The sequence below is a fragment of the Chiloscyllium plagiosum genome, chromosome 13, assembly GCF_004010195.1.
Source record: "Chiloscyllium plagiosum isolate BGI_BamShark_2017 chromosome 13, ASM401019v2, whole genome shotgun sequence".
In the NCBI taxonomy this organism is placed as follows: domain Eukaryota; kingdom Metazoa; phylum Chordata; class Chondrichthyes; order Orectolobiformes; family Hemiscylliidae; genus Chiloscyllium; species Chiloscyllium plagiosum.
In genome coordinates this window covers 6,505,546-6,530,936 of record NC_057722.1, presented here as the reverse complement: position 1 = coordinate 6,530,936, position 25,391 = coordinate 6,505,546, and the positions used below count along the sequence as shown (strand labels likewise).

At 41.2% G+C, this 25,391-nt stretch overlaps 1 protein-coding gene across 3 annotated transcripts in view; it reads right to left on the bottom strand.

The window, feature by feature from the left end:
* ubxn7 (UBX domain protein 7) overlaps positions 1-25,391 on the bottom strand; it is a 121,959-nt gene that overhangs the window by 81,412 nt on the left and 15,156 nt on the right. The window contains exon 2 of one of the 3 annotated variants that reach the window (XM_043701776.1): positions 18,974-19,057. The exons of 1 other annotated variant lie outside the window; for it this stretch is intronic. In XM_043701776.1, coding sequence (XP_043557711.1) covers positions 18,974-19,029 — 56 coding nt within the window. In that variant the 5' untranslated portion in view covers positions 19,030-19,057. Of the gene's footprint in view, positions 1-18,973; positions 19,058-20,195; positions 20,356-25,391 lie in introns of those variants that run through there. One more of the 3 variants, XM_043701775.1, reaches the window with a different exon arrangement.

The following is a 25,391-nucleotide window of genomic DNA, read 5'->3' as shown; positions in this document are numbered from 1 at the left end:
TTCACCTCCTTTCCGCACTCTTGGGCTTATTTTATTCTGTGGTAAATTCTTATCAGTGCTCTCTACTCTTGGTTTCGTAATGTAAGATCGCCCCTTCTCCCAACTTCTATCCCACAGGACAAAATTCTGGCCGGAAGTTTGTCTTATAAACCACTGTACTCATCTGCTAATTCTGCTGCCCTTCTCACTTCCTGAACTTTTATTCCTCCAAGTAAATATTTACCATCTCTGGAAGTGTGTTTTTAAACTCCTCCAGCAGAATAACCTCTCTTAGAGCCTCAAATGTCCTGTCTATTTTCAAAACATGCACCCATCGATCAAAAGGACTATGTTTAATTCTTTCGAACTCAACACAAGTCTGATCTGGTTCCTCCTTTGTGTTTCTGAACGGCTGTCAATATGCTTCTGGCACCAATTCATAAGCACATAAAATAGCCAGTATAACCTCTTCATAATCTCTTGACACCTCATCTGAGTGCGACAAACACCTCACTAGCTCTGTCTACCAGTTTAGTGTGAAGTGGCATTACCCATAAATCCGCAGACCACTCCATCTGCCAAGCCAATATTTCAAATGAAATAAAGACGACTTCAACACCTTTCTAATCAAAATGTGGCAGAATTTTGACATATTTGTATCTATTACTACCTCCACTTTTAATTTCCATCCAGTTAACTTGACTTTGCTAAGTTGCAACTTCTCAAGTTCAAATTATCTCTCTTTTTGCGCAGCTAGGAGCCTTCATTTTCTCTCTCTCTTTTTCCACTCTCTCTCTTCCCCTTTCTTTCTCTCTTTGTTTATCTTCTAACTCCATTTTCCTCAATTGTAATTTGAGCTTTTCTACCTCTACTGAACTTGTCTATTTCTCTGATACACCTAAATATTTGAGTAACTCCGTTACAATTTGAGCTTTGCCTCTGGTCCTTGTTTAAACCCAAATCTAATTTCTTTGCTAATGTTAAACGCATGGCCTTTTTCTTTCCTTCTAAACTTTATTGACAAATTTGAGAATCATCTTCAAATCCCTGAACCTCTTTAGCAATTTTAAGAGCTATTTCACTCACTTTTAATTTAATCAACCACAAGTCACCGAAAGAAAACAAATTGCCTCGCCTACGTTTTATTTAAAGATCTAGGACACTAACCTGTAAGTGTTTAAATCTGCTGGGATTTTTCGTACACCCAAATCTATTCAAATCTGCCTAAACCAGTTCAAATGCTGATGATGAGCTCCAAACTGTTACAAAATGGGGTAAACCCTCCTGCTTAATTTAAACCAGCAACACAGAAAAGATTTATCCCGTGCAGTAATCTGTACAAATTCGAGAGGCCAAGAAGTAATAACTTTATTTCTTAAAGTATAACAGAGAATAATTAACTAATAACTATTTACAACTCCTTCCTCTAACCTACCTTTTACTTTCCCTTCTATAATACTAATCTGATAAAATCCCCGATTAAGATTGACCAAAATTCAACTTTTCAAAAAAACAGCCAGATGTGGAATCATCATCTTCTCAGGGATTTCTGCTTCACAGGTTACTGATCGATAAAGGTAACTTTAAGAAAACGATTCTCTGGGCAGTCTGCAGATATTGTTGACTTGGCAGTTCTCCTCCTAACTGTTCAATTTTTCCCAGCCTTGTACCCCCAAAGCACCGGATTGTGTAATTGGTTTTTAAGATTGTCAATATACTAAATTCAAACTCAATTGGAGTTTGGTATTTTTCAGGGTACAACTTAAATTGATTGGCCTAATTCAAATCTGTTTTGTTGTTTCCGGGCAACCCAGCTAATCTAACTTTCAACTGAGAGTTACATTGTTACCTTATTCAGAACACTTGGTGTTGTCAGGTCATTCTGCTAGCTTTTAACTCTCTTAAAGGTAAGATACACCCACATTTCATAACAAACTACTTGGAATAATACAGTAACCTTTACTAATTAACTGTTCCAATGTAGTAACATCCCACAGACACACCCTTGGCAAAAAGCAAATTCAGAAAACAAATGGTCTCCCAGCAACTCTTTAGCAGACAAAGAACTTCCAGCTTTTGGCTGTAACCAAGGGAGCGAGAAGACCCTAACAGCAACTGCTGAAAGCTAAACTAAAGATCCAGGTTCTGTGGGAGTTTGGCCATATTTATTCAGCCTGCTTCTATTATTCCAGTTTATAAGAAAAACCCCACGGCCTCACAAGCTGTTTACTCTCTTACAGAGCAATCTCTCTTTTAAAAAGGGAGACAAAATAACCTCTTAAAGCCACAGCATCGTCACACCAGCACCCAGGGGATCAGAGGTGTGTTGGTAGATTAAATGTTCTGGTTGATCAAAAGGTCCACATAATCAATGCAAAAACAGACACTAAGTAATAGAAATGTAATGCAGGGAGTATATGCATCACTGTTATACTTTATTTACAGCATAGACCACTTACATAATAATGCAACTTTGCCTTAAATAAAACTTACTGGCAGCGAGCCTTCTCACTCACCCTTAATTGATTATTTGGACATCGTCAAGATCAGAATAATGCAATACAGTAAACTTCCAGTATTTCAGGTATATAATTTTTGCCTGTTTATCTTGAGTTCTGGTTCATAAGGTGCTGGTTTAAACAAAGTTTGCTGTACTAACTTTTGACTGAATGGTGCATTAAAAGCTGGTATGGGTACCAAAGATGCTGGTTTGATTACACGTTGGAGGATTTCATACCAGCTGACAAGTATGATTTGTTTTACAGGACTGCACTGGTCTTGAACATGTAATTTTTTTATTGATGCTTTCATTTTCTATTTTTCTTTATGTCCTAACATAGGAATTTCATATGCTTCTCACAATATTTCTTTATGCTATCTGGGGTGTACCACTGTTTGGAAAACAACTGTCCACTTTTCATCTACAGATCTGAGAGGATATCTTTACTTCTTCATCAGTTTGTAACTGAATAACACTCTGTAACTCCTTCAGTTCAGACTGAGTTATCAAAGATAATTTACTCTAGACCTGTTTCTTGAGCCTCAACTGAAGACATTCTAAACACCTCTTCTAAGTTATCCTCATTCTTAAATAGTTTCAGCTAGCAGAATATCTGATTGTGATTTCACTCTGGCCTCTGCTAATGGACTTTGTTTAGTTATTACTTTGATCACAATGGAAAAATACCCCAAACCTATTCTTGTTCCATCTTTTTAGCCTCAACTGGACTTTTCATGATTATGTACAAAGCTATAACTTTTAATTCTGCCTAATCATCCCCCAGAAGTAAATTAACTCCATCCACAGATAATTTCCGAACTACCCTGACTTCCACTAGTGCAGATAACAAGCCACATTTAGCTGGGAAATACTCTCCAATCATCCCATTGTCCAACACTTTGACTTTTGCTGAATTCTCTGGAGTGAATACTGAATCCTTCTCCAGCAAGTGTTGAGTAGGCCCTATATCTCTTAATACAGTTATGATCTTGGATACTTCCTTGAAGTAAAAGGGATCATCTTCCCTTTAGATAAAAACCATTCCTTAGCTCTCAGCTACTCTGCATACTTCAGCACTCACAGCAGCATCTACCTTCAGTCTTTTGGTTAAGGATAACGTGACAATCTGATTCATGGCATTTACCTTTTGGAGTCCTTTTCAGATCAATTTTAATAAGCTTCATGGGCTCCCCTCACAAATTTCAGCATTCTGAGTGAATGTGTCTCACATTGTCACAATGGAAATACCAAGGCCTCTGATTTTCAGCTCTACTTGCACTACTTTCAATTTTTATCTGAGGAGGAGGAGACCTTTAAGCATTCCCAGTTATCCATTCTTTACCATGGCTACACGCTTTCTTCTCATTTTCCCATGTTATTAATCTTTTGAATTTAAGTGAATCAGATAAAAGGTTTCATTATATGGATCAACTGTCAGCCATTATGATCGTCTGTAACCTTTTGGTCATCAAGAAAGGTTTTTATTACAGAGCTATTGAACCTTTTAATTCATATGTGATTTCAGATTCTAATGCTTGTGTCCACATATCAAAACTACTTTGCTGATCTTTTCTGAATTCATAGATTTGCCTGGGCTATTTTCTTAACTTCCAGAATCTGTGCCTTTATGCCTTAAGCACTAACTCAAGCAGCCAGTACAATTTTTATTATAGCATCATAATCCCAAGAATCCTCTTTTGACAGTCAAGTATAAATTACCTGTGGTTTACCTGTCAACCTTCTCTGTGTACAGTCTGCTTTTGCCCTCTTAATTTGCCTCGCCATTTTTTTCAAATGACAAGAACAATCCTTCAACGTCCTTTTCCCCAAAAGTTGGGTGGGTCCGTGCAACCTTAAAACATTTCCTTCATTTAATGCAAATTACAGGTCAGATTCTCCACAGCGTGCATACTGCTATGTCCTCTTTGTTATGTATCCTTTTAGCTGTTATTTATGTTGTCTCGGTTCCTCACTCACAATTCCAATTCTAGTTTTCTCATTCCCATTGTTTTCAATCTTCTTTCCCTTTCCTTGTCTTTCTCTACTTTTTATTTGTCTTTTTCTTCTCTATGGAATTTCATCGCCAAATTGTTATTTTCTCATGCTCAAGCTGCTTTTGCCATAACCAAATATCGCAAGATCCAATCTTTCACTACCCTGAGTACTTGAGCGCTGTCTTGAATTTCATCTAAACCCAAGTGCTTTGCTAGTACCATAAATACATCTGCCCTTTCAGCTCTGTCAAGCAATGCTCATCAGTTTACCCTCCAGTTCAATTAACTTGGGTCTTGCAAGTTCCCGTAAGACTCATCATAAAGCAGTTTGGGAAGAATGCCCTGCAGTCAGCATCACAGTGATGCAGCTCTTGTTAAAAATGCAAAACGCTGTCATAGAAAATCTATAAGTTCATTGTATGGTAAGAAACTACTGCTAAGGGCTATTAGAAAAAAATGTATTGTAAAGCACTAGAAATATCAAAGTCAGGAGCAATATAATGAAGTAACATAATTAAGGCAAGGTAAAGAGAGTACAGATAACACAAGGGAAGTAAGTTTAAGGTAAGGTGAGAATTCAGACTTGTACGTTGCATGATCAGCAGTTTGTGGAAAATTTTAGACCCTCTTGACAGTCTAAATTACATCTGCAGGAAATGATACTGGTTTGATCAGCTTGAACACCAGGTTTCGAAGCTTAAGCATCAGCTGAAGGCACAGGAGTGACTCCAGGATGGCGTGTTACCTCCTTAGGGCCAGGGTCAAGGATATCATTGAACAGCTCCAGGGCATTTTAAAGGTGGAGGACAAAGAGTCAGCAATTGTAGCTCTCATTCTCAACAACAACATAAGTAGAAAGAGGGATGAAGAACTGTAAGAATTCAGGTAGCAGATTAAAAAGCAGGATCTTAAAGGTCGCAATCTCTGTCAAGTGTAGGTGAGTACAGGAAAAGGTGGATAGAACAGATGAATGAGTGATCAAAGACTTGGTGCAGAAGAGATGGCATTAGGTTTTTTTCTGGGGAAGGTGGGACCTATACAAGTCTGAAAGGTTGCACCTGAACCAGAATGAGACCAACATCCTTGTGGAGAGATTTGCTAGTGTGAATGGTGGGAATTTGGCAGGGGTATGCGATGTGGAGTAGAGGTACAGTAGGGCATGATGCACAGACAAGTATAGAAGAACCATCGAGGGCCTTGAGAGGTCAGTACAAATATAGTTAAGAAAGACAAAAGGGAGCATTGCAAGATGAGATGGCATTTACTTCAATGTAAAGAAACACGCAAGTAAGGCAGATGAATTGACGATCTTGATTAATGCACCGGGATGTCATGACATTGCTATCAAAGGCATGGCTGAGGAAGGGACAGGAATGGCAGCTCAAATATTCTGGGCTAAAGAGGTGGTGATGTCGCAAAATTGATCAAATAATCAATTATCTCGAAATAGTAAGAAAGAATAATAGCTTAGAAGATTTCTCAAATGAGGACATATCAATAGAACTTAAAAATGAAAAGGGTTTTGCTGAGGGTGTACTACAGAGCCCCAAACAGTCACGAGAGACAGATAGCCAAATATGCAGGCAAATCTCAAAGAAGTGTAAATTAACAGGGTAATGAGAGCAGGAAATTTCAACTTCCCCAGGTTAACTGGGACAGACAGTGTGAAAGGCTTAGAGTGGACATAGTTCTTAAAATGTATCCAGGAGAGCATTTTAAGCCAGCATGTCAGTAGTCTTATAAGAGAAGGGTGGCACTAAGATTAATTTTTGGGAATAAAATGGGCAAGTCATACTCGTGGCAGGCTTGCATTCAGTAATAGTGACCATAATTCAGGAAGATTTAAGATAATTATGGATAACGACAAAGATGGACTGCAAATAAAGTTCTGAATTGGGGGGAGGCTGAATTTAATAAGATAAGAGCAGCTATGTGCAGGAAATGCACATCAGAGCAGTGGGAAGCATTCAAAAGGACAAAAGTGAGAGAGTGAAAGCCAACATATTTCCATAAAATCGAAGGGCAGGACCAACATGAGCAGAGAATCCTGGTTGTAAAAGAATGTACAAAATGGGATAGAGAAAAAGAAAGGAAGCTCATGGCAGATACCAAAGCTCAAAACAACAAATGCCCTAGAGCAGTATAGGAAAGTACAGATGCAGCTTGAAAAGAAATTAAGAGACTTGAAGAGAAAAAACTGTCTATTAACATTGAAGAAAATCCAAAGATGCTTTGCAAGTAAACTACAGGCAAAAGAATAATGAGGAAAGGAGCAGGGGCCTTTAGAGATCATAGTGGCAATCTGTGTGGAGGTGAAAGACATATCTGAAATTTTAAACGATTACCTTGTACCTGTACTCACAGAGAAGAATAATGTAGGTCTGGAAATCAGGGAGAGTGATAAACCTGAAAAAAAACTAGCATTGAAACAGAAGTAGTATTGGTGGTTTCAATAGACTTGTAAGTAGATAAACACCCAGAATCAGATGAAGGATATCCAAGACCTGTGGGAGGTAAGCAAGGAGATTGCAGTGGCTCAGACATTAATTTTCAAATCTTCTGAAACACAGGAGAGGTGCTAGAGGATTGGAAGACAGCTGATGTGGCATTATTTTTCAGTTTGGTGGTAGGTCAGTGTCTCAGTATTGGTAAAGAAAGTTTTGGAAAAAGTTCTAAGGGATAGAATTTATCTCCATTTGGAGAGACAAAAATTAATCAGTATGACTTGATTGCAGGAAAACCATTTCAAACAAAGTTGATTGAAATTTTTGAGGTGATGGTTAGGTGTGTGGATGAAGGTAATGCAGTTGTAGTAGACTACATAGACTTCAACAAGATTTTTGACAGGTTATCACATGGAGTCTGGTCAAGTAAGTAACAGCCCTTTGGATCTAGGACAATTAGCAAATTGGCTTAGTGGCAGGAAGCAAGTGTGATGGTAGAATGGCATTTTTGCAATTAGAAGCTAAACCCAGTTTCATACAGCAAGCAGCTGGATCCTTTGCTGCTTGTTGTGTATATTCATGTTCATATCATTAATGTAGGAAATATCAGTAAGTTTGAAGATGACACATAAATTGGTGTGGTATATAGTGAAAGCCTTAGACCTCTGGACCATAATGGACAGTCTGGTAAGATAGGCTGAATAGTGGCAAATGGACTTTAACCCTGCAAAGTAAGAGGTGTCACATTTTGGAGGACTAACAATGCACACTTTGAATGGTAGGACCCCAGTAATTAGACAATCAGAGGGACTTTGGGGTACATGCCGATAGATCCTTGAAGACAACAGGATTGATACAGAAGGTGGTTAAGAAAGCATACGAGATAGTTGTTTTTATTAGTCAAGGCACTGATAACATTGGTTAAGCCACAGAGGGAGTACTCGGACAGTTCTGATTATCACGCTATAGGAAGGATGCGAATGCAGTAGTCATGTTCCAGAAGAGATTCATCTGGATATTGCTTGGGCTATAGTGATTCAGCTATGGAGAGAGATTAGATAGGCTGAAACTGTTTTCCTTACAGCAGAGAGAGGTGAGAGGTGATTTGTATGAGATGCGCGAAGTTCTGAAGGATTTAGAAAGGGTAGAGGGGAGTCAGTAAGCAGGGGGCACAGTTGTACAGCAAGGAGGGTTAAGAAAAATGCTTTCACCCAGAGAGTTGTGGGCATCATTAACCTGCTGCCGAAAGGGCAGAAATCTTCAAGACGTTTAAGAACTATTTAGATAAGCACTTGCCAAGTACTACAAAATGGGATTAGAATAGATAGAAGTTTGATGACTGGTCAAGATGCAATGGGCTGAAAGGTCTCTTCCCATGCTATAAAAATTCTATGATACCATGACTGCCAAGGAAAACTCTGTCACCTGCAGGAAATCTTTTGCTGCTTCCAGTACTATGACTTAAATGCAGCTCAGAACCCAGTGTTCTCCTTCACATGCATGTATTTCCTAATATCATAGGTAAGCTCTCATACTTGTTTCAAAATAATCCCAGACAAGCCCCTAAACACTGTAACATCTCACTGGGGTAACATGCTGGAAACCAAGCCCCACTATTCTCACAGTCCTCACATAAGTTAATGATTTTAAAAGGCACAGAATTCTCCACTCAGACACAACTGATTACTGTAGCTAAGAAGTATCTCTGAAAGACCCATATAAGGGATTTCTGCACCAACTGGCAGTAACAGCAGAATCAATGAGAATAGAGTTTGTCTGCGAATTGGGAAAATAGATTATTGGCAGAGATGGAATAACACTGACTGGAAAGTCAGTTCAGTAGTCTTTGCTTCCAAATCTGATGCAGAGATGATCCTTCTTCGCCTAACAAAGCCCTTGACATTAAGGTGCCTTTCCCTGTAGTAAAAACTACAGAGTGACTGATTCACCTGAACAATGTCCCTGATTTATTAACTCAAAAGTCACAGCTCACAGCAACTGCTGCAGGAAAGGTAACAGGTTTTCTTGAAGTACAAACTGGGTTTTGTTTTGCAGAGACAAGGCAACTTCAACTGGGGAGAACAATTCACAGCATTTCTGAGTCTGTTATTAGAAAAGCTATCAGTTTCACTTATAAACAACTTCTCAGCTCCTGAATATCAGTACCATGCAGGAACCAACAGTCACAAAGTTCACAACAGGTATCAAATTCCTTGCTGTAAATTATGCAGCTATCATGGTAAATCACTGTTTTAAAAAAACATTTCTCATTGTAGTCTTGTTTTTAAAGGAGACAAAAATAACCCGACATGATCCTTGCAGTGAAGACAAGAGTGGGGATTGCAAGAAGGATGAGCAAACTGACCACGGTAACATGATTCAAGGAGCCATTCAAGTGGAGGAGGAAAATAGGAATGTTGTCCTGGTGGGAACAGTCACTAGGGGGGACAGACTATTCTCTGCAGCTGTGAGCACAAGTCCCAAAGGTTGTTTTGTGTGCCAGGGTTAAGAACATTGCTTCAGAGCTGGAGACGAATTTGGAGTGGGATGGGAGGAACCCAGTTATTATAGCCACATTGGTATTAACAACATTGATAGGATGGGAAAGGAGGTACGGTCGAAAAAATTTGAAAGGTTAGGAGCTAAACTAAAAAGCAGAACCTCCAAAGCAATAATATCTAGATTACTATTCAAGTTATAAACAAACTGGCATAGGGTAAATAATGCCAAAAAGTTAAAGGCACAGCGCAAAGATTGATGTGGGCGGAACGGGTTTAAGCTGCGATCTGTTCATAGGGCAATGACACGAGCACTGAGATAGAAGGAAGCTGTTCCAGTGAAACAGACAGGCATTACCTGAATCATGCTATGACTAGTGCCCTGGACAATTAAATCATTTGGGCCACAGGGAGGGGTTTAATTTAACTGCAGCAGGGTGGGGGTGAATCATCTTCCCTGGCTCACTACCATCCTTTGCCTGCATAACATTCTTTCTCTTTGGACATCACCACCAATCTGCTTACTCCAACCCCATGTCATCAGCACAAATACTGCTCTAGCTACTATCAATTGAAATGATAACTCTACTTTCTCTTCACAGATGCTGACAGACCTGCTGAGTTTCTCCAGTAATTTAATTTGATTTTGTTTCAGATCTTCAGCATCTGCAGCTTTTATTCTTTAAGACCATGTTATGTTTTATTGCAAGGGAAACTGAATGCAACAGTATTGCAGTTATCCTTCACTTATAAAGGGCATTGGTGAGACCAAATCTGCATTATTTTGTACACAGTACTGGTCAGCATACTTACAGAAGGATATGTTGGACACAATTCAGAAAAGGTTTACTAAAAGGCAGGAAAGTTGAGTTGAAATAAGCCATGATCTCATCAAATGGCAGAATGGTCTACTTCTATTCATGCGTTTTGGGTACAACTTGAAATTGTAACCCACATCCATGGGTCCTGTTACTGAGGTCTCAGTTACCCAGGGTTTACGAGGGCCTGACCATATTACAGGGCACATTCCAGATCCAGGGACTGGGGGGGGGTAAATGCCCTGTTTAAATGAATGGGTTTGCTCCTATCCGCAGTTTCAAGCTTCCACATTAGGTCTTGGAAAGTTTCACCCGGGGGGGGGGGGGGGGGGGGCGGAGAAACTACTGTAATTCTGAAGAGGGGACACCAAACATCAAATGGCATCAATGGGCAACAATACATATAAACTCAGGTTACCTTGTTAAAATGATCTAACAACATTGAGCCTAATAAATTTCCCTTTATGCAAAACAGTTATACTCAAAGCTCCAAAGACATGTTTCCTAACATGCTGTCAGTAAGTTTTCTATCTTTTTTCCAATGTTTGATGGCACAATGCTTAAAATTTCTAAACATGGATAAATGCCTATTCGAGCTCTAGCCTGTGACTGTGTTAGATCACCTTAGCTGGCTTGTACTGGCTCAAGAAAAAGGGTAAGCTAAGTGTTATACCACAAAACAAAATGAGATTCAGCATAAGTGCAGGTGCTCTGCCTTTCTCAATGTGCTCAACTTTTAAACAAAGTTCATGTGATTTTTTTTTTAAAACACCTGTTTATAAAGTTTGTACCTCATCCACTTATCAACATGTCGAGTAAGCTAAATGTCTCTTAGGTACTAGGTTGGCTGAGGGAGATCAATGGTGGTAGAGGATGCAATATTGAAAGTGGGAGCAAGGCTGGATGAGTTGCTAGGATGAAAATACAAGGCCTAAAAACAGATTCCAGTCTGGACACATTAGAGTTTGTGCACTTTAGACCTAAAAAATAATTAGATCCAACTTTTAGTGGGAAAATGCTGGAAACAGGCATGGTTTAAAGAGACTGAGTGATCCATGTACATAGATCTTCTGTATTTCCCAAACAAGTGCGGAAATTAATCGAAGGCTAATGGAACAGTAAATGTATTTTTTTTATCTATTTGCGGGATGTGGAAATCACTGGCTGAACCAGCATTTATTGCTCTTAAGTTTTGGTTAGCTGTCTTCCTGAACCGCAGTTCTATCTGCTCTGGGTTGACCCACATGCCATAAGGGAGGGAATTCCAGGATTTTGGCCCAGCAACAATGAAGGAATGTGATATATTTCCAAGAGAGTATGGTATGTGGCTTGCAGGGGAATTGCAAGTGGCGGTATACCTACAAATCTGCTACCATTTTCCTTCTAGATGGAAGTGGTTGTGGTTTGGAAGGTGCTGTCTGAGGATCTTTGGTGAATTTTTGCAATGCAGTTTGTAAATAGTATATATTGCTGCCACTGAGTATCAGTGGAGCAGGAAGTGGATGCTTGTGGATGTGGTGCCAATCAAGCGGGCTGCATTGTCCTGGATGGTGTCAAGCCTCTTGAGTGTTGTTGGACATGCACCCATCCAGGCAAGTGAGGAGTATTCCATCACATTTCTGACTTATGCCTTGTAGATGGTAGACAGGCTTTGAGGAGTCAGTCCCCACAATATTCCTAGCCTCTGACCGACTCTTGTGGCCGCTGTGTTGAGTCCCGTTGAGTTTCCAGTCATCCTTAGGATGTTATAGTGAGGGGTTCAGTGATGGAAACACGATTGAATGTCAAGGGGCAATGGTTAGATTGTCCCTTATTGATAATAGTGAGATTGTCCCTTATTGATAATGGTCACAGTCTGATATTTGTGTGGCATGAATGTTACTTGCCACTTTCAGCCCAAGGAGAAGTCGAGAACTGCTGATGCTGGAAAGTCAGAGTCAAAACGTGCGGTGCTGGAAAAGCACAGCAGGTCAGGCAGCTTCCGAGGAGCGAGAGAGTTGATGTTTTGGGCATAAGCCCTTCATCAGGCCAACCCTGGATATTCTCCAAATCTTATTGTAGAGTCATACAGCATGAAAACAAGCCCTTCGGTGCAATTCATCCACGCTGACCAAGTTTTCCCAAACTGAATTAGATCCACTTGCCTGCGCTTGACCCATAACCCTCTAAACATATCCTATTCATGTACCTGTCCAAATGTCTTTTAGATGCTGTAAATGTACTTGCATCTACCACTTTCTCTGGCAGTTAATTTGAAATACGAACCACCCTCAGTGTGAAAATGTTGCCCCTCAGGTGCCTTTTAAATCTTTCTCCTCTCACCTTAAAAATTCATCCCCTAGTTTTGGGCTCACCCATTTAGGGAAAAGACCCTTGCTTTTCACCTTATCTGTGCCCCTCATGATTTTATAAACCTCTGGATGATCAACTCTAAATCATCTGCGCACTAGTGAAAAAGTCGCAGCCTATCCATATAACTCAAATCCTCCAGTCCTATCAACATCCTGGTAATTTCTTTTTTCTGAACCCTCTCCAATTTAATAATATCCTTCCTACAACAGGGATGGACTCCTTCAGTATCTGAGGAGTCATGTCTGGTGCTGAACATTGCACAATCATCAGTGAACACCCACACTTCTAATCATTGATGAAGCAGATGAAAATGGTTAGGTCTAGGACACTACCCTGAGAAACCCCTGCAGTGTGTCCTGGAGCTGACATGACTGTCCTCCAACAGCCACGACCATCTTATGTGCCAGGTGTGGCTGCAACCAGCAGAGAGTTTGCCCTCCGATACCCATCAATTCCAGCTTTGTTAGGGCACCTTGATACTGCACTCGGCAAAATTCGGTCTTGTTGTCAAAAGTCTGTCAATCTCGTCTCACCTCTTGAATTCAACACTTTTTCCTATTTGAACCAGGGCTGTAGTGAGGTCAGGAGCTGAGTGGTCCTGGCAGAACCCAAACCCGTCACTGAGCAGGTGCTGCTTAATAGCACCGTTGATGACACCTTCCAACACTTTACCAATGAGATTAGAATGAGTGTGCGGTAATTGGTTCAGTTGGATTTGTCCTGCTTTTCATGTACAGAGTTGATGAGCTGACTTCTGAGCTTCGGACGTTCAACACATCAGGGAGAGGGAGAGTCACCTGGATGCTGAGTTTCAGGAGACAGTCAGGCTAACTAACTGGAATTTGGCCTATGTTCAGGGACAGGAGGATGTTACTGTGAGTGAGTATAAACCAGGAAATATTAAGAGGCTTGCGAGAAAAGTATAGTAATAATTTTAGGTGATTTTAACATACACGTAGATCAGAGGGAACAAATTGGCAAGGGTAGCCTGCAGATAGAGTTCATTGAATGTATTAGAGATTGTTTTTTGGAGCAGTATGTTGTGGAACCAACCAGAGAGCAGGCTACTCTGGATCTGGTATTGTGTCACGAGGAGAGCTTAATTGATGACATAATAGTTAAGGATCCTCCAGGGAATAGTGACGATAGTACAATAGAACTCAAAATTCAGTTTGGGAGTGAGAAAGTGGAGTTCCACACTTGTGTTCTGGATTTAAACAGAAGAAATTACAAAGGCATGAGAACAGATTTGACCCAAGTAGATTGGGCAGAAAGGTTAAAAGACAAGACAGTGGATGAGCAGTGACAGTTGTTTAAGGAGCTACTCAATTCCACACAACTAAAATATATCCCACTGAGGAAGAAAGATGGTAAGGGGAGTTAAAAAAAATCCATGGCTAAATGAGAAGGTCAAGGACAATATAAAATCAAAAACTAAGGTTTATCATTTTGCTAATGCCAGTAGCAGGGTGGAAGATTGGAAATTTTGCAAACATAAACAAAGGGATACTAAAAAAGTAATAAAAAGAGCTATGGTAAATTATCATAAAGGATATCAAAATATCAAAAAGGATAGCAAACGTTTCTATAGGTATAAAAAGGAAGAGAGTCGCTGAGGTAAATGTTGGCCCCTTGGAAGATAAAACCGCAACACTGAAATGGCAGAGATGCTCAATCGATACTTTGTCTCAGTTTTCATGGTGGAGGACAATAGTATCGTTCCTATTGGAACGGGCAAGTCAGAGGAACTAGAAAGGGTAGAACTTAGTATATTGTCCCTATTGATGTTGATTGCTTGCAGTAAAATATTAGAATTAAGGGCAGACAAGTCCCCCGGGCTTGATGGCGTACACCCTAGGGTATTAAAGGAAGTACCAATGGAGATAACGGATCCACTGGTTACACTATTCCAAGATTCTTAGGAATGTTCCAATGGATTGGAAAAATGCTAATATAATGTCCTTATTCAAAAGGGGCGGGGGCAATATGTTGGAAATTGAAGGGCAAATCATGCTTGACTAATTTGCTAGAGTTCTTTGAAGATGTAACAAGCAAAGTGGAAAATGGGATCCTGTAAATGCATTATATCTGAACTTCCAGAAGGAGTTTGATAAGATTAGATTAGATTAGATTCCCTACAGTGTGGAGACAGGCCCTTCGGCCCAACCAGTCCACACCAACCCTCCAAAGAGTAATTCACCCCCCTCCAACTAATACAGCTAACACTATGGGCAATTTAGCATGGCCAATTCACTTGACCCGCACATCTTTGGACTGTGGGAGGAAACCCATGCAGACACACAGAGAATGTGCAAACAGTCGCAGACAGTCACCCGAGGTTGGAATCAAGCCTGGGACCCTGGTGCTGTGAGGCAGCAGTGCTAACCATTGAGTCACCGTGCCGCCCTAAAGGTGCCACACAAAAGGTTAATTCACAAGGTTAGATCATGTGGGATTAGGGTTATTTATTAGCTTAGATAGGTGACTGGCTGATGGCCATAAGACACTGTCAGGATAATTTGTTTTGTCTGGATGGCAAAAAGTAACTAGTGGGGTGGCACAGGGTTCTGTCCTTGGGACCCAGCTATTCACAAGTTACACTAATGACTTGGATACAGGGATAGTAGAGTCTATAGCCAAATTTGTGGATGACACAAAAATAGGCAGGAGAGTAAATTGCACTGAGGAAATAAGAGCCTTACCAATGGATATAGATAGTTTAGGAGAGTGGCGGATGAAGTCTAACGTGGATAAGTGTGAGGTCATGCATTTTGGTCAGAAACATGGGGAGAGACTTTGGGGTGCTACGTATAGAAGATCTAGGCATCCTCATTCATCAGACACAGAAAACTAGCACAGATGTACAGCAGATAAGAAAGTGAATGGAACGTTGGCTTTTATAGATAAAGGAATAGAATATAAAAGGTAAGGAAGTATTGTTGCAACTATACAAGGTATTGGTGAGACCGCACCTGGTGTATTCTGCACAGTTCTGGTACTCTTATTTGAGGAAAGATGTAGTGGCATTGGAAGCAGTTCAGAGGAGGTTCAGAGGAGATTGATCCTAGAGACAAGGTATTTGTCGCATGAAGAGAGATTAAACAGTTTAGAACCATATTTTCTGGAATTTAGAAGATTGGGGGGGAATCAAATGAGGTATTCAAGATGATAAAGGGTGTGGATAAAATAGATGTAGAGTGGATCCTTCCTCTTGTGGGGCATTCTAGTACAAGAGGTCATTGCCTTAGGATAAAGGGTAGCAAATTTAAAAGAGTTGAGGAGAAACTACTACTCCCACAGGATTGTGAATCTGTGGAATTCCCTACCCCAAAGTGCGGTGGATGTTGGGACAGTCAGTATATTTAAGGAGGTGTTAGACAGATTTTTAATTGGCAATAAGTTGAAGGGTTATGGGGAGAAGGTAGGAAAATGGGGGTGAAAACACTTCAGCCATGATTGATTGGCAAAGCAGACTCAATGGGCCCAAATTGGAGGAGAAAGTGAGGACTGCAGATGCTGGAGATCAGAGCTGAAAATGTGTTGCTGGTAAAGCGCAGCAGGTCAGGCAGCATCCAAGGAACAGGAGAATCGATGTTTCGGGCATAAGTCCTGAAGAAGGGTTTATGCCCGAAACGTCGATTCTCCTGTTCCTTGGATGCTGCCTGACCTGCTGCGCTTTTCCAGCAACACATTTTCAGCTCTCAATGGGCCAAATGGCCTAATTCTGCTCCTACATCTTATGAACTTATGTACTACAGGACATGCCAGGACAATTTTCCATGTTGTCATGTAGATGCCAATATTGTAACAGCGCTGGAAGAGCGTGGCCAGGAAAGTGGCAAATTCTGGGGCAAAAGTCTTTAGTCTATTGCCAGAATGTTGTCAGGGCCCACTGTCTTTGCAGTATCCAGCATCTCCAACCATTTCTTGGTATCTCATTGAGTGAACACTGGTATCTGTAGTGCTGGGGGCCAATGGAGTTTAAGTATATATGGTGGAGGGCACTCATTGAATAATTAATTGTGCACATCTTTTTTAAAAACAATTGTTTAAAATGAAACACTTCATACATTTTGAAACAGTATGAAGTGATACTGAGGCTGCTTTCTTTGGCCACCTGGTGAAGAGGGGGGAAAGAGGCTAATCGAAGGGTCTGGTTGTCAGGCAAGTCCAGATTCTGGCCAAAGTGGTTCTAAATAGGTCCAGGAAACAGGCAATCGAGGGGATCATTTTTCCTCAGTGCCTGCCCACTTCAGGGCTTAAGTCTGTACCTGAGTGTGTTTGAAGAGAAAGCAAGCAATGTCCATACGTATGCGTGAAATCTACAACAACCTCTGTTCACCCCGCAAGCTGGAGTGCATTAACCACGTCCAAAATAATATTTTAATTTAACTTGATAAATTTCTTTCCATGTCTTGTCATTTGTTACAGCGCTTAGTTAAAGAATAGTTTAAGGAATAGTTAAGGAATTAGTTTTTATTTTAAATTATTTGTTATTCAAAAGCAGTGTGTTAAAAAAATGTACAAAAAGACACTTCCATTGGTTAACTGCTTAAGCAAAGAAGAGAAACACTTATTGATACTGGTGCTGGCATGAAGAGGTAAGAACAATACAAGTTACCCCAACTACAAAAAGGTAGGCAGAGCTGTTTTCAGCAATACTGCTGTTTGTAAACAGTAAGTTTCAAAAACAGTGCCTGGACTTTATTGAAACTTGTTGCATCGATAGAGTATGGTCAATGCAAAAAATTATTTTTTGGCAAAGATACAAATGCAAATTCAGTTGTTTTTAGAAGGATATGTTGATATTGGGAGATAAGGTAAATTGATGTCTGGTTAAAGACTGTGCCACATAGTTGTAGAATGGTAAATTAACATGGCGTGGAAAATGTATATATTGAACTGAGCTCCCTCTTCACTTTTTTGCAATGTCTAATTTTATAAATAAAACTCAATCTAAGAAAACATTGACTTCTGGTTTCCTCCTTCAATTGGTTACAACAAGTTATGAAATGCTGCTTGTTATATCTAAAGGCCTGGATTACAAGGGGCTAGAAGTTATGCTTTAGTTCTACCAGGCCATGATTAAACCAACACATGTGAACAGTTCTCTTCAACAGAAAACTCCACTTTAATCTTGTTGACAGAAACCTCACCTATGACTACCCCAATTTCCACATCTCAATTTATCTTTCCTGAGAAAGATATGATAAAGTTGTTCTTGTTCTCACCCTTCTTCCCAACAGCCTGCACAGTTGATGGTCATCCACCATCACTTTCATCAAGTGTGCTGTCCCAACCAAGCATACCTTTCCTTCCACTTTCAGAATTCTAAAAACCATTCCCTTTGACACCCAAGTTACGTATTCCCATCACCTTATTCCAGTCCTCAAGCACATTCCAAAGCCAGAGCTTTCTGGTGCAATTCCACAACCTACAGCCAAATATACTTTCCAAATGAAACAATGATTTACTTGCTCTTATTTCAATTTAAAATATTTATTTTCTCCATGATATTGCCTCCCTTAGATGGAACAAGCACTTTGCTGAACAAGTTAGCTCAGTCTACAGAGGTATTCTACACTTTCAGTAGTCTTTCATTTTGATTCTGCACCACACTCTTGATACCTCATTTCCTGGTCTCCTGTACTGAAGCTCATCAGAAGCTGAAAGAACAATTATCTTTCAAAGATTTCACAGCCTTTGACTTCAATATCAAGTTCACCATTTTCAGATCACAATCTCTGCTTATTCTTTTGAACATCAGGTACCCTGTTAATGTTTCTATTCATTGCATTAGTATAGTCTTTCAGGCCATCACAGAGATTTTCTTATTTCCCTTCCCTTGTCCCTGCACGTGCTTAAAACTTGTCACAGCCTGTTATCCAATTCTGACAAAAGGGTCAGATATTTCTTTCTCCACAGGCACTGCTCAACATAAACTAGGACTGTATTCCTCAAAATTTACATTGAAACCTTTAATCAGATCACCCTTTAACTGTGGGTAACTGATAGCATAGCTGGAGAAACTGTGGGTCACAGACAAACATTTGGGCGATACCTTTCAGGACTGAAATTAGGAAGTGCGTTTACAAAGTGTGGAACTCTTTAGCAATAGTAAATGATCTGCTGGCTTAAAACTAGAGACTGACAGATTATGTTACCCAAAGGTATTAAACAATAGCAAAGGTGGGCCACATGCTGTCAGGTCACTGATCAGCCACCGAATGGCAAAACAGATTCCAGGAACTAAGTGGTTTCTTTCCATTCCTATTCTTTGCCTTTTTATTCCAAAATGTACTGACTCCCCATTCCCACATTAACGTAGAACAGTTATCCATTTTATATTTCCATAAAATTTACTTTTCAGTGGTCTTTTATAGTCTACCTCAATGTCAGCCAAATTCCCTCCTTTGCCGTCATCAGCAGATTTTGAGATTGCATTCCCGATCACCAGTCCAAATCTTCAATACTGACAACCAAAAATATTAAAAAGAGGACCAGTTTGAATCTAAGTTAAATTACTTCAAACCTTCCCAGTCTAAGCAATAAATATCCATTTTTTATATCATAAGCTCTACAGTCATTAATCTAACTTTCCAATTGTGTTTTACATATTTTGTGCATTGACATCAATCTCATGAAATTGCAATTTCTTGGACAGTTGAATGGGACCCTTTTTTTTGATTTTCTCGCTTAATGTTTTCCTAATCATTTCCGCTTTTGATCAAATGGAACTGGGAAACGAGTGATGATTATGTGTTAATTAAGGGATAATTGGCTAAGAACTGGATGTACCTTTGAGGAGGAAGGTAGGGTTTTGTGATCTGTAAGTTGAAATAAAATGGATAGAAAAGTATATGCCTGGACTCTGCCGAACCAACCTCTTCCAATCCATTCCTCAAGCATACAGAAACATTGCTCCACTTTTCTGCAAGTAAAATGCATTCAGTACATGGAGGATCTGAGATGGTTAACACCACACGGGTTCACTGCACTGCCATGACTTTCTTAAAGAAATGACGACAGCGGTTGCCTGAACTACTACTGTCCAACTCAGATGCTGATGTTGGGTGACTGAAACATCCTGTCCAACAGCATCTCATGTGCAAACACTCAGTGGCTGACCACCATGCTTTTTTGGTCTTTATCAGGTCAGTTCATATACTGCAGGCAGACACACAAACAAAGATGCCAGATGACAGTGCATGAAACTTCTTTCTCAATCGATCAATAAACAGCAAGTGCCCCATATAGCTCAAGTATTGGGCAACTGATATTAAATAAATTAAAATCCATTTAATAGCACACTAAATGAATAAGTGGACTTGGCAAGATAGTGTCGATTCTGTAGAACTGCTGTGAACAGCTCTGCCTAACAGCCAAGGCATACTGGTGTTTTTTGCCATCCCTGCCCAACTTATGTGGTGGAATTATTAGTTTAAAACCTTACAGAACACTTATTTGTTAATATTTGGGAGTGGGAAGGATGCCAAAGGGAAAAGGAGCGAGCAAACAGCAGAAGAGAGGACACTCCCCTGCAGCACCTACCACACCAGAGACTGCAGCAGCAACCTCTCCTGAACCCCCCGGGGACCTGACAGACTCACAGGATGTGGCTGCGGCGAAGGAGAGACTTTCCTTGAAAGTTGGGGCTGCAATTGAGGAGATCCGTGGGGGGATTTGTGTCCAGATCCAACCTATCGCATCCATGCTGCAGAAGCATGAGCAGGAGATACAGGGCCTTGGGGAGAGGCTGGAGGAGGTAGAGGGTCGAACTAAGGCCTCGGAAGCTGCGATGGAGACCTCATCCAGTCAGATCCAGGTGCTGGAGCGAGAGGTGCGGGCCTTGCGAGTACATATCGATGACCTCGAAAATAGAAGTTGGAGGATAAATCTCCGAATTGTCGGGCTCCCTGAAGGTGAGTAGCCAGTCAACTTCTTTGAAAGCTGGCTGCCGAAGCTTTTGGGCCTTCACATCGAGTCCAGCAGGCTTCAGATTGAAAGGGCTTATCGGGTTACTGTGCACAGGTCAGGGCCGATGCAGCACCCCCGCTCAGTCCTAGTGCACTTCCATTCATATAAGGACAAGCAAAAAGTCACAGAAACCTCCAGATCCCTGGGAAAAGATCCGCAGGCACTGCTGTACGACGGGTCAAAAATAATGTTTTTCCAGGATTTCTCTGCAGCTGTAATTCGAAAGAGGAAGTCTTCGATGAAGTTAAAGAGAGGCTGAGGAACCTGGGCATCCAGTACTCCATGACATACCCCGCAGGGCTACATTTCAGCCACGAGGATTCAAATTTATGCAATTGACTCAGCGGATAAAGCTAAAAACTTTCTGGACACTTTAAAATAGACGGACTGGCCTGAAGAATACAGTTAATGTTTGTTCTCTTTTCTATCTTTCTCCATGTTTTCCCTTCCTTTTTTATTCCTTTCTTTCTCCCTAATAATTTCCTTTTTGGAAAGGGGGGGAAAAAGACTTTAGAATAAGTTGTTCCTTTTTTTTTTAAATAACTGGATTTTCTGATGGGAAATTTTGTGGATGTTCTTTGTTGTCTCTCCCCCTTTTGTTTGTTTGTTCTGCTCCTCTTTTAGTCACAGGTAGGGTGACATGAAGCCAGGGATGGGTGGAGTGTTCATCCTGACTTTGTCTTTTTTTCTGTTGATTTAAGGATCATCTCCTTGTTTGCTAAGGCTGGCACATTGTCCGGATTTGAAGGATCTGTGAAGGAGGGGATGAGTAGAGTGAGTGCCCTCTATGGGCAGAGGGAAGAGTCTTCCATTCAAGGCTTTATAGTTAGTTTTCTTTGTAGTTTTTTGGTAGTAATAGTTGTTTATAGTTATGATAGAATCAAAAAACTATATATACAAAAACTACTCTATGAGTCTTTATTTATTTATGCTCGGCGCTTTGTAAGCAGGGCTCTCCTTCCGAGGGATTCAAGGGTGTCTGAAAGGGGATATAGCTAAGCGTCTTATTAAATGGTGCACCTGGAACATTAAGGGAAGTCATTTGCCTGTTAAAAAGGAAAAGGTGCTTTCTAGCTTTAAGAGGGAAAGGATTGGTATAGTTTTGTTGCAGGAAACCCATCTTGATGGTGGGGAACACCTGAAATTACAACAGGGGGGTTATGACAAGATATTCTTCTCATCCTTTACTACTAAAAATAGGGGAGTGGCAGTGCTTAATCAGAAAAATCTTCCATTCACATTATTAGAACAGGTGAAAGATGAGCAGGGACGGTTTGTGATACTTAAAGCCCTGATACGTGTGGAGGAATATGGTATTTTAAATGTCTACAGTCCTCCGGGGCATTCCCCAAAAAATCTTTGATTAGTGCTTTCGGAACACGGCACATTATTATGGGGGGGATTTTAATTGTTTTTTTGGATCAGACAGTGGACAGGATGTCTTTTGGGCCCCCAACTATTTCTTCGCAGGCGGTTGACTTATGCGAGGAGTTGAGGCTGGTGGATATTTGGAGATGTCTTCACCCTACCGCAGGGACTTCACCTTTTTTTCAAACCCACATAAATGTCACACGAGGATTGAGCTCTTCCTGGCTCCTAGGAGAAAGTGAGGACTGCAGATGCTGGAGATCAGAGCTGAAAATGTGTTGCTGGAAAAGCGCAGTAGGTCAGGCAGCATCCAAGGAGCAGGAGAATCGACATTTCGGGTATGAGCCCTTCTTCAGGATTCCTGAAAAAGGGCTCATGCCCGAAATGTCTATTCTCCTGCTCCTTGGATGCTGCCTGACTTGCTGCGCTTTTCCAGCAACACATTTTCAGCTCTTTCTGGCTCCCTCAGCTCTTCTGGATTCGATTATGTAAAATTGGGAATATAGCTATCTCTGATCACTCGGCAATATATTTGGAGATTAAGGCTAAGAGTGAGTGGCTAGGTTTGCGGCACTGGCGTTTGGACCCTTTTCTCCTTAAGGATTCCAAATTTGTGGAATACTTTTTGAAGGAGTTTAGGAATTCTTGACTATCAACTCAGGCATGGCTAGTAGTCCATCTATGCTATGGGAGACTGCTAAGGCCTTTGCTAGGGGTTTAGCTATTTCCTATTCGGCTAGCCAGAAACGACAGAAGGAGGAACAGCAGCATCTACTTGAGACGTGGTTGAAAGCCGCGGAGGCGGCACATTTTGCATGGCCTTCGGTGACTAAGCTACAGCGGATCACGGCCCTTCGGGCTGCCTTGAATTCAATACTGACACAAACCACAAAGAAAGAACTTGCTTTTGCTTTTAGAATATGGGGATAGGCCAGGGAAGTATTTAGCGTATCTGACTAGGAAAAAGCATGCTCCCCAATCCATTACTGCAACCAGAGACAGCGCTGGAGTCCTTACATACGATGCTAAAAAGATTAGTGAGGCTTTTCGGAGCTTTTACTTTGAATTTAATTGGTCTGAAGGTTGCAAAGACAGGAGGGCTAAAATGGAGACCTTTTTCAAGAACCTGGACCTCCCAGCGGTAACCTCAGAACAGGCCTCTCTCCTTAATGTCCCCTTGAAAGTTCAGGAAATACAGGAGGCAGCTAGGCAACTTCAGAGTGGGAAAGCGCCTGGCCCTGATGGTTTTCCGGATGAGTTTTATAAGGAGTTTATAGGGATTCTGTCAGGGCCGATGTTGGAGATGTACAATCACTCCTATATGCATGAATGTCTGCCACCATCTTTGAGAGAAGCTAATATTTCCTTAATTCTTAAGAAGGGGAATGTTCCTGAGGATTGTGCCTCATACAGGCCCATCTGTCTATTAAGTTCAGATTTCAAGATTCTGTCCAAGATCCTAGTGCTGAGATTGGAAAGGGTGTTGCCCCATATTATTAAAGAAGACCAGACAGGCTTTATAAGGGGCCGTAGGTCCTCTAATAATATTAGAAGGTTGCTGAATGTGGTCCAGGTTTGTCAGCAACGATCGATTCGGGGTTGGTGATTTCCTTAGATGCAGAGAAAGCATTTGACCGGGTGGAATGGCCGTATCTTTTTTATATCTTTGAACAGTTTGGGTTGGGTGGAGTCTTTGCGAGGTGGGGGGAGGTTTTATATCGCCTCCCTCTGGCCACGGTCGTCATCAACTGGGTGAAGTGTGGAAATTTTAGGATTGGTAGGGGTAGTCGGCAAGGCTGCCCCTCTCACTGTTGTTGTTTACATTGGTGATAGAGCCACTGGCAGAGGCCATTCGTCAGAACGTCCACATAACTGCTCCGGAAGTGGGATCAATGGCACACAGACTACACTGTATGCGGATGATGTTCTCCTGTTTTTAACTGAACCTGATGATCTCCGTACCCCATTTGATACAATGTATCAATTGATTTGGGGCTATTTCAGGATATAAGATTAACTTTGCAAAATCGGAGGCTTTACCTTTGGGGAACCTTAAGGATGTGCCAGAAGTTGAAGGTGGCTCTAAGTTCCCTTTTAAGTGGTCACGGGAAGGGTTCCAGTACGTAGGCATTTTTATTGCCCCCAAGTTTGATCTGTTATTTCAGACTAACTTTGCTCACTTGCTCGACAATATTAGGCAAGATCTCCAGAGATGGGAGGCTCTTCCAATTTCATGGTTGGGCTGAATATCTCTCATTAAGATGAATGTTCTTCCTCGTTTGCTTTATCCCATGTGTATGTTCCCTATAATGTTGCCCAGGTCAACGCTGAGGAAGCTTATGGGGTAATTTGGTTCCTTTGTCTGGCATCGTGGGTGGCCCCTCATCAAACTTACTAAATTGCAGTTGCCTCAAGGAGGGGGAAGAGTTGATTTCCCAGACATCAGAAGGTATCAATAGAGTTCCCTGCTGTCCTTTGTCTGCAATTGGGTAGGTAACGATCCAAACTCAATATGGCTAGATATTGAGGCCTCTCAAGCAAAGTGCCCTATTATTAACCTGTTGTTCATGGATAAGATGAGGACAGTTATGGACCACTGCCAGAACCCCACTGTCATTAGTACAGTCAGGGCTTGGAGGGCGATGCGTCAGAGTGAGGGTTGTTTATCCAAAACTTTGCCACTTACACCTATAGTTGGCATGCCAGGGTTCTGACCAGGGATGATGGACTCAGGGTTCAAACTATGGGCAACAAGAGGAGTTTCCTGTTTGGGAGACTTGTTTGAGGAGGAGGTTATGATGTCTTTTGAGCAACTGAGCTGCAAATACAGGTTACCCAGCAGAGATCTTTTCCTTTTTTTCAGGTTAGGGATTTCATCCAGAAGACGACTACGCTTCTCACTAAGCCCTATAAGTCCGATACAGAGAGGTTGTTGCTACGCTCCACAAGCATCCTTTCGGTTAGTGCCCTCTATCGCCTGCTGGATGGCAAGGCCTGGCAGGATATTAACCGGTTATGAGAGGTCTGGGAGTAAGAGCTAGGAGTGGAGATCTCTTCTGAAACATGGGAGAACATATGGGAGAATACTCGAAAGATCTCAATCTGTAATAGGACATGCACTACGCTGTTAAAAGTTCTGCACAGGGTTCATCTGGCACCAGACCATCTAGCGAAGTTTAAAACAGGGGCATCTTCAGTGTGCCCAAATGTAAAATAAGTGTAGGTACTCTTACCCATTGCTTCTGGACATGCCACAGGCTCCGTGTTTATTGGAGCGCTGTGGCGGGAGAAATAGAGAGGGTATTGAGGACTGAAGTCAAAGTAGACCCGATATCTCTCCTCTTAGGTCTACCAAATTTACCACCTTTAGACAGGCATGGGAAGAAACTATTTAATATTCTTGCATACTGTGCACGGAAGAATATTCTGATGAACTGGGTGTCTGAGAACCCGCCGAGCTT